This window comes from Drosophila navojoa, chromosome 3, assembly GCF_054131105.1.
Source record: "Drosophila navojoa isolate 15081-1374.11 chromosome 3, UAZ_NAV_1.0, whole genome shotgun sequence".
NCBI lineage: Eukaryota > Metazoa > Arthropoda > Insecta > Diptera > Drosophilidae > Drosophila > Drosophila navojoa.
Window position 1 is genome coordinate 27,617,766 of NC_142891.1, and position 16,108 is coordinate 27,633,873.

Genomic DNA, 16,108 nt, shown 5'->3' on the forward strand with positions numbered 1-16,108 from the left:
TTGATAAATATACTTTTTAAAAATATTTATATAAACCTATAGCATATGTATTTGATTGCACAAAAAAAAGCAAATGTACACCGAGAGTATAAATATTTATACGAAAACAATATGCTCTCATGCAGGTATATTCAATGGGGAATGTAAAGGAAATATAAAAACTCGAATCGAGGGAAAAACAATTGGTAGAGTGAGTGAGGTATGTTTGTAGGCGCACATCAATTATACAAGTGCCGAATGAACGAGCGGCAGGACGGTGGCGAGAAGTCCTTTGGCTGCTGTCTTGTCGCAATTGTTTGCCTTTTACGACTTCCCAGCAGCCATTGACAGTGGCAATAAATTATGGTTTGGGCATAACAATGAAGCTGAAATTTTTGTCCTTCGTTTCAGCACTCTTTTATATTTCTTCTTTTTTCGTTTCGGGTGAATCGTGTGAGCAAAGTAGCCATAGAGCCATAGACAAAGCTGCAAAAGCATCTCAAATACTTGACTTAAAGCCTATAGTCAAGTCAGATACGCTGCAGCAAATACTCGACGCTCTCGCTTCAACCATTCGCGCTCTCTTTCTTTTGCTCGTGGACGCCTCCAACTTTCTGTAAAAGTTTTTCGAAATGAAAATTCCAAGATAGACAGCGTGGCATCCACTCTTTGAGCAGTCGCAAATGCAAATTAAATTAAACACCAAACTTTGCTAATATGCTAAGCCAAACTTTAGAGCAGCCCTTAACACGTAAAAACAAAAACAAATAAAACCAAAGAAAAAAAAGGTTTACCCTAATGACTAAGAGTTGCGTTTAGCACATTTAATTGAACAAGGTACAAATTACATGAAACATGAAAGCAAAGTTTCGCCAAAGCACTCGAGCAGCCAAGCTATTCGCTTGCCACTAGCGTAGAGTATGTAAAGTATCGATGCCTAAGAGTTACGTCATTACGTATTAACGTCGAATTAAAGCTCTTCAAATTTCTGTTTATAATGAGCGCGTATTAAGACAAGTAAGATAGTCTAGATATATGTATCTTTATACTCCACACATTCGTTTCACGAAAGACTGCGACAATTTGGGTATCTTGTTATAATTCCAAAAGGATTCTTAGTCCCGATAGAGGAGGGTTGTATAAGGAACTGAAATTAATTAATTAATAGCTTATGATTAATAAGGATATTTAAGGAAGAAGAGAATATGTGAGAGCTTGTGAAGGTTTTAAGATATCTGTTTAATAACTATACTGGGAATATCCTTTCAATAATTTTTTTAATGAATTTAAGCTAAGTCTAAGTCCAAGCTATGACATTTATTTAAGAATGAAATTTAAACTCATTTTCGATTTCTGAATATTGGACCTCTATCATCCAATTGTCCCAAACTTAGTTTGGGAGGTTGAGACAAGTACTTCAACAAGAGTCTGAAAAGTAAGTATTAAACTGGTAACAACGTAGTAGTGACAGAGTAGTAGAGCAGAATGGTAGATATATTGGAATAATAAAACAATAATATTAAGATACTTAAAAATTAGAACTAGAAAAATATATGATTCTGTACAATTCTAAATCTGCATGTATTGGATCTCCAATAGTACTGAAAACAGATACAGTTATTTACTCTTCTAGAATCTCCTATTGGAACGTCCCTTATGTTATTGCACAAGCAATTCAGACCTTGAGTAAATATGGTAACATTGTACTACAGTTCTATGAAACATCAAACAAGTATTTAAACTGTAAATCAACTGGATAGAAGAGGTTCCAAGTTTTTGTCTTGAATTTCGATCTATTGAAAAGTCAGGCCTCATTAGCAGTTGGAAAGTGTCGCAATATCCAGCTATAAATTGCAAAGGAGATTGCATATTGTGTTTCGTTTTAGAGTTCATTAAAGTGCAATGAACTTGTTACGTGACAAGGCTGAAGACTCGTTGGAATCGGGCATGGCCATGGCTGTGGGTTATACTCAAAGAGGGTGCACATTTTGGGGTCAGTCAGCTAGCGAGCCAGCCACCCTCTGGCTAGGTAAATGGCACTTAATTTAATGTTGAATTTATGGGAGACAGTCCGTGGCTAATAAAAACGCCTCACAACATAAAACGTCCATATATACATATATGTATGTATACAATATATGTATGTATATCGAATGAGAGATTCACACAGGACAACAGGAAAATAAACAGGCTAGAAATGGGTTAAACGAGTTGGCCCAAAAACATAAAAGTTTGCCGCAGTTGAAAGCGCCGCAGCGTAAACACTTTGCATGATTTCTGGCCATAGAAGGATTGCAATATGGAGTAGACTATATACATATATACAGACTTGTCTGGCGACTCCTTTCGGATGACTCACATACTCTACGAAGGAAGAAAGAGAGATCCGACTGCAAGCACTCTTCACACTCGAAACTCAAGACGAAAATCGATGGCGAAATGTGATTACCTAGCAGAATCGCAGAGAGAGGCGTTAGGGGGGCCTTGCGTGACGCCTTCAAAGGCGAAGCGTCGTGTGTACAAACGAGCTAAGCAACCTCTAACAAATGAGTTTATTAATGAAAAGCACAAGCAGCTGCTCCACTGCTCAGCCAGAGGTGAGACGCATGCCAGAGAGTGGGCGGCACTCATGTTGGGTTAGGGGCTTAACTAGGATAGTTCAGGCTGCAGTTTGATGAGGACATGTTAATTATACGCTCCTCGTACTCAATATGGGCTAAGCTTTTCGAATGCTCCTTAGGCATATTCTCCTTCTCTTCTAAGGAAGTGGAATTGGGTGCCCAAGCAAACTTTGTTTCAAATCGTATTATAATTACTATTTTCGGTATTTCATTAATATCACAAAGCTAAAAACTTTTAGTTCAACTTTTTTGTAAGATATGAGCAAGTATCCATACAATCTATTTTTAGTGTTCAAGTGTCTGAGAAAAGCCTCAAGTATCATCATATATGTATATCTTGATATCCTTTACAATGTGAAAATGAAAACTTTAGCACCACTAATAAAACACATGACTTTGTAAGTAGAATTCTATTTGGGACGATAGCCGAAACAATAAATATTTTGGAATATCCCAAGATAAAATTTCTGCGTTAGCTTAAGCTAAAAGTTTCACGGAGAGTTGAACTATAATGCATTCTAGATTGATCTACCAAATTTCAGCAGTTGATTATATTATTATATTAATCTTATTATATATTTGGATTCAGGTTCCCAAATCTCAGCTTGTTTCCATACTTGAATCCCGAATCATGTTTTAAGCGGTAATTACTTGGCTTAGAGTCTATTCACAAAGCGAGGAAAGCGGCTCGTGCCATGGGGCAACTTGCACCACATGCTGCCCTGTGGCGCCACAAAGGCTTAGCCCGCTTAGCCTCAGTTACATGTTGCTTACCAACTTCTCCCCTCTGACTTTCTCTCTCTCTCTCTCACTCTTTGTGTGTCACACACTCCGCTATCAACTCTCTCGCTCGCACTTGAGCAGCGAGGCGTGCGCTTAAAGCCGCTTAGCTCATTGTGAATTCAACTAAAGCTGAGCAGCGAAACAATTTAGCTAAAACCCGGCCGGAAGAGCTCCACGGCTATAGCAGGGAGACAGTCGCAATCGAGAGTTTGCAGTTGGCAGTTGGCAGTTGGCAGTTGGCAGTTGTTAACCCACCTATGACTCAGCTCCGGTCTATAAAACTGCTCTAAAATATGCACAAAATGTTGGGCACCTTCCCTCCAGCTCGACTGCCTCCGCCTGCTGTCTGCTGCCTGTTGCCTGTTGCTGGTTTATGGCAAATGTTTCCCATTTCTCGTCGTTTTCTCTTTCTCTGCTTTCTTTTTTATATGGCCACAGGACTTGACAGGCTGACAAGCACATATATGTTTAGGTGTGTGTGTGAGTGCAGGTAAAAAGATTTATGGTCAGTTCGCTTTAAAATTTGAAGCTAAGTAAAAGCATAACTGAAGAACACACTACTTAATATTATTTGTGCAATGACACAAGTAAATATATGTATATAAAAAAAAAAGAGATATTTGATGGAAATATTAGTTATTTTTCAAACTGAAATCGCAGTTACTTTAGTCAAGGCAGCCTATGGACGACCTTTCCCTATCAGGCCGTGAGCCTATGTCACCTAGCGCTGATGCATGGCACAGATGAGTGGACTGCTCTCGGATTTGTGTTTGCACGGACAGCCCTTTTGGCCCCTTGGACTGCTGTTGGCCAGCAAGCCTTTGTAAACAGCAGCTGTTGGCAGTGCAAACACAAATGTTGGCGCAAACAAAAGGCTCGGACCGGGAGTTTAATGGCCTGCAGCAGTCATTGACACAGCTCCATTTGGCGGCCATTCGAGCGGGCATCAAGTCAATGCCGAGATGCAGCTGATTGAGTTCGATTGATTACCTTTTTGCCAGTCCTAGAGCATGTTGATCACCTGCATGCCACAAAGCGCCTCAAAGTATGCCACACAAAGCACGAGCCAGAGCCAGAGCAAGAGTAAAAACAATGAGCGCGGATATCACAAAATAAATTTGAATCTTAAATTATTTATATTAATTTAAATAGTTCTTCAAGCACACAAATGATTCACTAAGCACATAAACATATTAAAAAATGTTATTATAAATTTTTTTTAAATTGAAAATGTTAAAATATTTCATTAATTTATATGTAATTAATTTAATTATATTAACATTAATAATTTTATATATGTTTCATATTCGAATTTACTTGTAGTAATTATTGCACCATTCCTTTATTATTATATATTTTATTATTTATTTATTTATAAGTATGATAAGTATTTTGTTGATTCACGCCCGCAACATTTTCTTTACTTTAGGCAGCAACCGCACCGCCCGAGCGTTGAAATGCGTTTTCTGGGGTTGCGTCGTAGACTGAAACTGAAAACGCAAGAGACGAACGAAAATGCCAGTTCGAAAAACTCGTTGAAGAGAGCGAACCAGTTCGAAAACTGAACAGCAGAGCGCGCCCCAGTCAAGAGAGGGCGTTGCAAAGAGAGCCGAACACATGGCCAAGTCGCATGCTGAAAGTAAAAGCCCGTCTGGCCTCAGGGAAACGCGAAGCCAGGAAGACGAAGCCACTGAGACAGCTGCCCACCTGGTTGGCTGTCTAGCAGCCCACCTGCCCACCTGCCCACCTGTGCGCTCGCATTGAATGAACAGAAAGAAAACTAGCTGATAGGCTCTGTTTTATTCGCAAGTCTTTGGGCGTTTTAGCCTTGTTTGTGCGGCGAGCGAGGCCTGGGCCAGGGAGAGGCACACTCGCCCAGAGCACGACTCAAATTTGAAGGAGTTCACAAAGGAGAAACATAAACTGAAACAGACACTGAAACAGAGAACTGCACTTTGTGTCTAGTTTATGAATGGAACGGTGTCTGAGAGTAGCCTCGGCAAGGTAAGTAATGTGCATCAAAACATTAACGTATTGTGTAGTAAAATGTTAGTTAAAAACTCTGGAAGGTAAATGATAACAAAGGTTCCTAAACGGAAAGTTGGCTTTAGGGAATGGGCGCTCTCCTTGTTTGGGTATAAGCGGAATTGAGGCGAGGAGAACAGGAATGGGCAAATGAAACATGGAAATACTTGTAGTTGAATTGTAAAAGAAAAGACCCTTGAGCTAAATTAATTTACTTTGGTAAAAATGGCTAAAGTCAGGGAATAGCTGCGCTTCTGTTGCTGATAGTTTTGCTTCAAGATAAGATTTTAAAGGAATGGACTAGGTGGAGTTTTGAATTAATAATATATAATAAACTTCTATATATTTTCTTAGATTATTGTTGATAAATAAAAACATAAATTATAAGCTCAAAACAGTTGTGGATTAATAAAGATATTTTTAACATTTGCTATAGGATTTTCGTAAATGGAGTAGATTTGCTGAATGCTTCGTGTATTGTCTTATATATTACAAAATTATTATCAGTTTAAGTATTAATTTTAATATTACTATTATTTGATTATGGGAATTGTTTTAGTTTAGGTTAAGTTTTTATGGTTTTAAATTTAATATTAGTATTTAATCAAATTCATTTTATGAAATTATTTATTTATTTACATAGATAGCAAATTTTTTTATTATATTATGTTTAAACTTTTTATATATTCAGTTAATGTTTTTCTTTTAGTTAAGTTTCAGTTTTGATCAATACAGCAATTTTGCTGAAATATTGTTGTATTTAATGAAATCATATATGAACATATATGTATATATGTAGCTAATATTTTTTACTAGCTTCACCCCTATCAGCAAAACAATAAGATTGTTTTAAGATTGTAAGGAAATATGCTTTACTTTGATGTATGTATGAGACTCAATTTTTAATTTATTTCAAATAGTGTGTAAGCTATTCGTGTGACTAATATCTTGATTACCGTCATTTTAATTACTATTAGTCAAAAAGAAACTGTTTAATTTGTATTTTATATTTTGCCAATATCTTTTATTAGCCTCTTCCTATCAGCTCGATTCGCATTTTAGCAGTTTTTATGTTTCGCATTTAGATTTGTGGCAACTACTTCCGCTGCCTGACAAGGCAACAATACTTATCCGGCAAATGTCGAACGTGCCCCACCCACCCACGCACGTACGCCCAACCCGCCCAGCCGTATCTCTTGCTGTGGCTGACAAGAGTTTTGTGGTGGTGGTTCCACCCAAGCAAAAGCAACAAATGGCTTTTTAAGAGAGCCAGCGCAAGGGCGTGAGTGTATTTGTGTGTGTGTGTGAGAGAGAAAGGGAGAGACTAAAGAAAGAGATGTAAACAAGTTAAGAGCGTTTCGCAATTTCGAAAAAGCGAGTAAAAAGATATTCTCTTCTGATTGCAGTCGTTCAAACTTGTTTCATGTTCGACAGCTTTTCAATTGAACGCCAAAAAGCAAACAAACAGAAAAAACAACAACAACAACATGTAGAAAAATCCAACCAAAAATTGAACCAAGGGCGGGCTCGTTCCGTCTGTGTGCTGCAATTTTCCAAAAAACTGCACGCAAGAAAATGTTTTTCGTGAGCGCCGCAATGAAAAGCGAAACTGGCCGATAACAAGTGGCACTCAGCATTGTTGTTGTTGCTGTTGTTGTTGTTGTTCTGGTTGTGGCTATTGCTGTGGTTGATTGGCCGAGCTGTTTGGCAACCCAACTAATTGGAGCCGCTTGCCAGCCACATGTGCCCCACGCGTACTGAGTAAGCGAGAGAGAGAGAGAGAGAGATCGAAACAGAGAGAGAGGGGGATACAGAAACACGCCCGTTTCTTGGCTAGCTTTAAACTCATTAATCTTAAAGGCAGCGGCACTCAATCAACGAGCAATCGAATCGCATTCCATCAAAGAAGAATCACAGATGGCACAAACTGTGCACCAACTGCAGGAAAAAAGAGATTAGCAAAGTTTTTACGTGATTTACAATAACAATTCCACATGAGTTGGCATCAAATTTAAGTTTTATGGGGCGAGGTACGAAGGGAAAACTTTAATATGAGCATAATCATCAGATATAACTTTAAGACTAAATATAATAGAATAATAAATATAAATACATATATATATATATAATATTCATTGTCTTCCATATACATTTCACATTGGCCAGTGGCCAATTTCAAGCATGGATAGTTTTTTTTTTGCTGACACTTAAATATGCCTGCTCACCTTTACAGTTCATATTAATTAACATTTTTGCAAGCTTAAATAGAAATAACTTGCGGCAAATACAAAGTTTTTGAAAAACGATTAAACAAAAATGTAGCCAAAGACATTTTGTCATGGCTCACGTCTAACGCTTGTCTATTATGTGTGTGTGTGTGTGTGTGGGCGTTGGAGCATGTCTGAGTGTTTGAGTGTGTGAGGCGTATGGCGTGTGGCATGTGGCAGCTTGTGGAAAAGGTCAGTTTTGGCTTAGAGGCTTACATTGTATGCGCGTCACATGCTTTGAGCCGCTTTTAATCGGCCCGCAATGTGGCTGCAGGTCCAGGAAATGCGGCACGCGTGGGCGGGTGTTTGGGATGGGCAGCTGCTGGCATTTATCAATTGCAATTGCAATTGCAATCGTCATTGCAGCGACTTGCATGCATCGAGATATGACTAAACAGCAACTGGTTTCTGATAAGTCAAAAACACAACTGTTGCAATTTTAATTATGGCATATGCAGAAATCCATAATAGACATTATATATTATTTTAAAAGTATATTATACTGCGAATTTCCATATATTATAATAAAATTGAAAATTCCGTTTTTTTTTTCACTGCGAGTTACGAAGCAATAAACTCTCATGTTGCTATAAAAAGCTCTTGTCCAGGTTGTGTGTCTTGGCTAAATGTGTACAAGCTAAGCTATAAAACGTACTGCAACTGCCGAGCTTTCTACATGTAAGAAAAGCTTTCTGCGATGGAAAGCTGTGCTTTTACGTGAGTTTAGAATGTTAACTTAAATCAATCTTCAAATATAAAATTATTAATTTTTTGTTTTTTGTTATAGACAATTTTAGTGAGCTCTTTTTTAATGATAAAATATTATTTATCATTAACCAGATTATTTTTAGCCAGATTTAATGGTTTAAAGACTTTTTGTACGTAAACTTCTAGAACTAATATATGTACATCTATTTTAAGCCTATCCTATAAACATTTCTTTTTTCACTTTACCTCAGTTTTCTCACTTCACGGAACACAAAACAAGGCTAATGCAATTATTGGCTTAAAACAGATTGTGTATTAAGTAAAATGAATTGAAAGTGCTTCAATTTTTACGAATCTAAGACGCTTGGCTTAAACCATTTCCTTTCGATCTCACTTTAAATCATTTTCTCATACGATTAATTCCCTCAATAAACGAAATAAGCTTTCCACTTACTCCACTCAGTCCTCAGCCATGAGGGAGGGCTGAGAGGCAGCTGCTGAGGCTGCCAGCTTAAATAAAGAATATGTTTTTAATGTGACAAGCGCAAAACAAATCAATGAATCAATTTTACGCAAAAAACGAAAGAGAAAATATTCTACCCAACGAAAAGTTTCCGCTTCATTTAATCATCGTTTGGCACTTCACTTGAAGGGGACCCTAAAAAAAAGAGGAAAATAAAAAGCGAGAAAGTGTTTCTTCAGCATGCCGAAAATTGAATACTCTTAAGTTTTGGGAGCGTGTTTAATAAATTGAATAAAGAAAACAAATAAAGCGGAGGAATAGTTAACCTCATCTTATAAAAGTTTTAGTAAACAGAAGTATTGATGATCAATTTCTGAAAAGTATACCATTTATTTAAAGTATACCATTTATCTTAACAATAATCTTATCTTCAATGATGAATTGATCAATAATCTTGATTATTATTATGGATAGTACGACTTTAATGAAAAGGTTATATATAGTTGAAAAACTGCAATAATATATATATTTTTCAGTCATTAAAATTTCCTATGCTCCTTTTATTATATCAGAGTGCGTCATCAGTCAGTACAATCATGATTGAACGACTTTATTGTTTACTCTACCTCTGAGGAATTTCGTGACGAAACGTCAAATACCCTTCGCAAGAGTATCAATATAATTGGAAAATGTGGCAAAGCTGCGTGGAAAGCTGCCGTTGGGACATCACGTAATTGAGCATTCGAACGGACAGCCGCCTTTAAATAGGTAAACTGAGGCGTCGACAGGTGGCAGGTAGAGTGAACCGCACATTATTTTGGGTCTGCAGGCAGGTTCAGTGAATTTGATAAAATTAATAAAAACAATTTGTATTTGTTATGTCGGGTCGGTTGGGTGCGAAATTTATTTTCAATTTGCCGGCGCACTGCCAATCAGAGCTGCCCACTTAGCTCCTATTTGCTTGGAAAATGAAGGTTAATAGATAATGGTATTTTGAGAATTTGAAATACTTGAATTAGAATGCGAAAATTATTTCTAATTGGTTTTTCTCATATATTATAGCGAGCTTTTTAATAAGGATTATATAATTTAAAATTGTAAGCTTTTGTAGTAAGTTAATGAATACTTTAGAGTTGTATTTGCTAGAATTCGACTTTATCGAAAAGTGCTGAAACGGCAGCGAATTCTCTAGATGCTCCTAGTCGAAGAGAATCCTCATTTATTCGATATTTTATTTATTTAGTCTTTTATTGCCTTACAAAATATTATATACAAATATACAATATACAGTCAATAGAGGTTCTTGGTACGGTTGTCGGTTTTAAATAACAGCGATTCCATATCTTCACTTTATTTACTTTTATATGCGTACAATAGCTGAATAGATGATGTATACCTCACTAAATTACTCAACAATACTACGATATTCACAGCTTTACTTATTGTGTTCTATCCACTGATATTTAGCTATTTCCCTCTAAAGCTGGCCGATTTGAGGCCAGCACTAGGGCCAACTGTTTGCCTGGTTTGCCTGGTTTGCCAGCTTGTTGAAATATGCGCCCTGCTGCATTTTGATTTACTTTTATGGCTAGACAACTGGCAGGCAGACCCAACACCAGACAGAGCTTAACGAGAGGGCAGGAGAAGTGCAGGGCAGATACAGAGAGAGGGAGGGAGAGAGAGTGGAGGAAGGATGCCAGGACATGGGCACTTGTTGGGCTTCAAGCTGATGTCCTGCAGGTGTCGGCGCCGCAGCTGATTAGCTTCAGCTTGACGCTAATGCGACGAAGGGGTCGTCGACGTCGTGCATTAAAATTCAATTACAAAACATATTTTGCAGCTGCAATACGTGACCATGGCTCAAGAGTCACAATCAAGGTTCAGCCACGGGGCCAACTAAACGACGACGATGACGACAACATCTGCTGCCGCTTCTCCTGCTGTCTATTTATGGAGCACTCGCATGGAGAGCTCCCATTTCAGCGCCTCATGGCATTGCATTAATTTCACAGATCAAAAGCGCTGATGGACCGAAGCTAATGAAAATGTGGACTCCCTCACTTGGCCCTTCCCTGCCCTCCCTGCCTTCCCAGCACTCACTCCCAAAGCCCATAAGCGCTTTTTAATGAAATGCGTGGTGAAATGTGGGCGGGAGTTTTCCCTCGACAAGTGTTTCATAAAATACACAAAATTATGATATACCACACTTCATTCTGGCAGCTGCCAAAAAAAAGCGATTTTCTCTATTTACGCCAAACAAATGGTTGGCAAATAGAGCGGCAAGAACGAAACCTAATTATAGATATTTAATGCGCCCCAGTTTGGGCGCTTATGTGTTACAAAGCAGAAAATTAGTAGATTCTCTGCTTTGTAGAAGTTTACTAAAATTTTTGTTGAGAAAATGTGTTTGAGATACATCAACATTTAATTACATACAAAAATATATTTGCTAGGATTTAATATTTAATGTATTTCCAGTCTACTGTAATGTTAACAACAATCAAATTGAAAGGTAAATACCAATTCACGATGGCTTAACTAAACCTGTTTAGTATTCTTTGGCACAAAGTTAGTTCCCAGAAACATTTACAAGAGGAAAATACTAAAAAAAAAAAGTAAAAAGCTTTAAAACAATTACTCTATAGGCATTTCAAGTCGCCAAGCCTTGCTTTGTCATAAGCTATAAACTTTCTTTCAATACTGGACCTGAAGAGGCAACTGCTTAAGGGCTTCATGTAATAAAATACCAGTTAGCCACATTTAAAGGGTTTTAATAGCTCCTATACCTTCTGCGGCACAGTTTGTATTTTATTGGCCACAAATTGGGTGCTTATTTGATAAGCAACGCCACACTCAACAAGTTTAAAGCTATGAATGCCAAGGGAAACCCATAAATCGAATATATGAACAAGCATCTATGCTCAAACATCGGATGACTCTGCAGCCCGAAAATGGAAATCTGTTTGGGTCATAGCCTCTGTGTCGCTCCTGTGCACACGTCAAATTCGCTTGTTAACAGCAATATTATTTCCATAGATACCTTTGTTAACTGAAGTGCCAAAATGGCAAGTAGCTCGGTTGGGCCCGTCGCCATGCGGAACTGCGTGGATGTATCTCAATATCCCTAGAACGGCATTTGCATGGTGCGAGAGAGAGGGGCAGAAATTGGACTGGGCAGGTGCTTTGACAGGTGAGCATTGTCAATTGTCAATTGTCAAGCTGTCGTCGCCGTCGTCTGTTTGGCTGCTGTTGACAATTTGCAAATGACATTTGACAAGCCGCCGGGGAGTGTGGAGAGCAGGAGGAGCTCACAGCCTGAAGCTGAGCCTGCTGAAGTCAGCATCGAGTGGATTTTATGCAAATTGGCAATTCGAGCGTTGGGGCATTTGATTCTCAAGAGCCAGGCGGAAGTTGTTAGGGAGCTCAAGTGGCTGCCATGACAATTAACTGCTTCAAATGATGAGTGCCTCCCTCTCTACCTTTCTCTCCCTCTCTTCATCTCTCTGTCTACTTCTTCGCGCGTCGCTGACACCAAAAGCGTGGCCAAATTGCGCGTGGTAAGCAGAGATGCAGTCAGGCCTAAAGCCCAAGTCAAAGGGAACGCCAAAGCCGGCGGTTTAAGTGCCGTTTTATGGACACCTCACAACAGGCGACAAACTTCTTGGAACCCAACGCGATATCCAAGCCCCAGTTAAATGAAACGATACGAAACGCTACTCTTCGTTGACTCATTGGTGTCAGCTGTTGGACGAGTCGCTCAGGAATGACTCACGCATTAGCAAAATACTTGGCAATGAAGGCGAACGCATTTGTATATCGCAACTGTACTCAATTTATTAAATTTATTAAAGCAACAAAGTTAAATATTCATGAGTGAAGAAAAATGTGGATCTTCTCTTGCTAAGCTGCTCACGTTAGCTTAGTATATTTCAAGATTTAAAAAATTTATATATAAAATTAATCAGTTTTAGATTAATGAGCAAAAGCAGAACTTGCTCTTAATATGAGTCTAAAAAGAGATTTTTCCAGGATGCAGGAGGCTTGGGCTATCAATTATAGATTTCATAATCTCTCAATTCTATTAAAAGGAAAGGGACAAAGGTGTTTTGATATTTATCAATAATTATCTACGTATATATGTATGAGATGAATATCCTAACATGTTGGCTTTTCCACTTTCATCGTTTTTCTATTACTAACTCGATACATCAATCAATCAGATTGATGTTCTGAGTAAAATTCTTATCGATGCTAGATGCTAGATTTTAAAATCGATTCTAGATTCCATTACATATTGAATTTCTGATATACTTTCTCTGAAGAACTTTTCAATTTAAAGAGCATTTTGTTTAGTAATAAAAGTATATGAAATGTACATATATCATATGATATGAATAATGCAGCACTTGTGTTTATATTCATTACTGTATAGTAAATATATTTGAGCTGAGTCTTTATATGTTTATATGTTCACACTTACCGCTCCTCGATGGTTGTCGGCAGCTGGGTGCGGGCCCGCATCATGCTGAGAAAGTGCTTGCCGTGCGAGACGCCGCCCGATGAGCCGGCGCCGCTGAGGCCGCTGCTGCCCTCGGAGAGGTAGCCGTTGTCGATGTCGTGATAGCGACTGGCCGAGGCTGAGCTGCCCACGCGCAGGGCATCGCCGTCGCTGCAGTAGCCCTGCCCGATGTCCGACTCGCAGAAGTCCAGGTAGGACTGATGGGGATGATGCTGCTGGCCACCGCGCGCGCCACGCGTTGGCAGCGTTACGTGCGAATTGTAGCCGCGCAGCAACGGACGCATGGGCAGCACCGAGGAGGCGGCGGAGGAGGAGCCGCCGCCAGCCGAGGAGGCGCCTGCAGTCGAGGAGGCCAGCTGCTCCTCCTTGGACTCGTATATGGTGCCCACGATCTTCGACGGAATCGTGTGGAACTTGCTGGGCGAGGCGGTGGGCGTGTTCGGCGCGGAGTTGTGCATCGGGCGCTGCATGGGCGACCGCTGCGTGGCCAGAATATGCGGGCCTGCATTGTACTCCAGCTTGCGGGGAGTGCTCAGAGCCGACTTGGGCGGCGGGAGGCGGCTGTTGCTGCCGTAGATGCCGCCGGGCTGTGGGGTGGTCGGTTCGCTCAGGTAGCCAGAGCCGGAGTGGGAGCCGTTGCCGGAGTAAATAGCTGATATGTGATTCGAGGATGTCGGCGCATTGGCGTAATAAGGGGGCGGTGGGCTCGAGGGCAGCGCCTTGAGGATATGTTGAGCAGAGCCAAGAGAGGAAGGCAGCTGCTGCTGCGGCTGCTGTTGGTGCTGGTCGTGGGATATGTTGCTGGATATGTCGCTTGTTTCACGTTTGTAGAGCTCACTGGGGCCAGGTGCTCCGCCCAGTTGGGGCAGCTTGCTGGTGCCTTTGATGGCCGCAATGGGTTTCGTCAGGCTGGGACTCTGCAGCTGCGATTGCTGCTGCTGCTGCTGCTGGCTCTTGGGCGAGCCCTTGGCATCGGACTTGGAGTGCAGCGAGGTCTTGGAAGACGTCTTCAGGGTGTTCTTCTCGGCAGAGCCGCGAGCAAGGGAGTTTTTGCCCGCTCGCCCCATCGTCGAGCTGCGCGACTCGTTGCCCGAGAGCGTGGACTCCTCCTTGTTCAGCGATCGAGCGGGACTCTTCTCCTTCTTGTCCAGCTTGCTAGGCTTGCATTGGTCCTTCTTCTGCTGGGCGGCCAGCAGCTTGGACTGCTTGGTGTTGTGCTTCTGCTGGCTCTTCTGGGCGCTGACGCTGATGCTGGGCGGCTTCAGCTGCGAGTTGTGGCCGTCGTTGAGGCTCAGGCTGGAGTCGGAGCGTTCAGAGCGGGCCGAGCTGAAGCCCGAGGAGGAGGAGGTGCGCTTTGATTGGAGTTGCGTTTGTTTGTTGGATGCAACTGCCGCGGCGGCTGCATTGGCCGCATTCTGTTGCTTCTCCTTGTTGAAGAGCTTCAGCTTGTCCAGCATCGAGTGCTTCTGCGGAGCCGTGGGCGCATTCAGGCTGCTCGGCGAGGGAATGCCGCTCTTCACACTGGGCGGACGCAGGCTGCCAAAGAGTCGAAACGGAGCAGGAGACTGAGATTAGTCACAGTTCGTTTGGACAACTTGCAGCCGGATGGCGACTTACCTGTTGTTGTTGCTCTTCAGGCTCTGGATGGTGTGATTGCTGGTGGGCGGACTGTTTGGACGGCTTGTGTTGAAGTCACTGCCGCTCTTGCCCAGACCCGGTATGGCTGTGGAGCAAGCGAAAAGAAGAAGAAGAAGAAGAAGAGTAAGTCAAAGCCAACTGCACTGTCAGTTCATTAATTCTGCGGGCTCCCACTTGAAGTTGTCCCCGTGGCTGTCAGCTATAAGCGAAGATGCCCGTCGAACAGAGGCGCAGCCAATAAATCAATGCAAGAGGCCAAACGGACAGTAAACCTAATTAATTGCTGTGGGGGGAGCTGGGACTGCAGCAGGGGGCGGCAGCGACAGCCAAGCAGCCCCACAGACACACACATGTGTGTGTGTGTGTCTGTGTGTGTGTGACTCTCACGCACTGTCACATAAATCTTGAAAAAATCAACTGCAGCTGCCAAAACATGATGAAGATGAAGAAGTGAAACGAAGACAGAGCAGGAGTTGCATTTCGACTACAGATCAACAATAAATCAAGAATACTTGTGGTGATCTGCATAGGTTCAGGTGGACTTGTATGTAAATTTACAAAAAACATTCTATTCGCAGTTGATGAAGGATTTCACATATTGTAAGATAGTGTCGATGAAATGGGACTTGATAGTTGATTTGATGACTTCTAATTTAACAATTGTAGTCATGCAGTCATTGAACAATTAAAACTGTGAAATAAGTAAATCTGATTTTTAAGAATATATATTATTTATGGGCCTTTGGCAAACATTTTACTTCCCCCTTGTATTTTACATATTTCATGTCAAAGAAGAAATTCCAAATATTCGAGATTCCCCAAAAATAAAATATATCCCAATTATTACCTACTCTAGTAGATAACTATTATTATCAAAATTCTGTCTAATCTGAAATATTAAGAATCCCCACTAAATACGTTGAGTACAGCAAAAATGTCATATATCATCTATGTAAGTGCATTAAGAGGATTATGTTAATATTCATCTTCATAAACTTGAAATATCATTTAAGATATCTAGTAATCTTTCTCTTACAAAGAGATTGTTGGGCACGCAGCCACTTGGTTGGGTTTCAGCTCCAGTTAACGTGCGCTTCATGACCGA

General features: G+C 40.7%; 1 protein-coding gene across 10 annotated transcripts in view; it reads right to left on the minus strand.

Moving 5' to 3' along the window:
• sick (sickie) overlaps nucleotides 1-16,108 on the minus strand; it is a 274,376-nt gene that overhangs the window by 57,770 nt on the left and 200,498 nt on the right. For 9 of the 10 annotated variants that reach the window (XM_089258234.1, XM_089258232.1, XM_089258230.1 and 6 more), the window contains 2 exons: nucleotides 14,983-15,088; nucleotides 13,327-14,901 (listed from right to left, as the gene is read on the minus strand). In XM_089258234.1, coding sequence (XP_089114360.1) covers nucleotides 13,327-14,901; nucleotides 14,983-15,088 — 1,681 coding nt within the window. Of the gene's footprint in view, nucleotides 1-4,373; nucleotides 4,610-13,326; nucleotides 14,902-14,982; nucleotides 15,089-16,108 lie in introns of those variants that run through there. The other variant, XM_089258237.1, reaches the window with a different exon arrangement.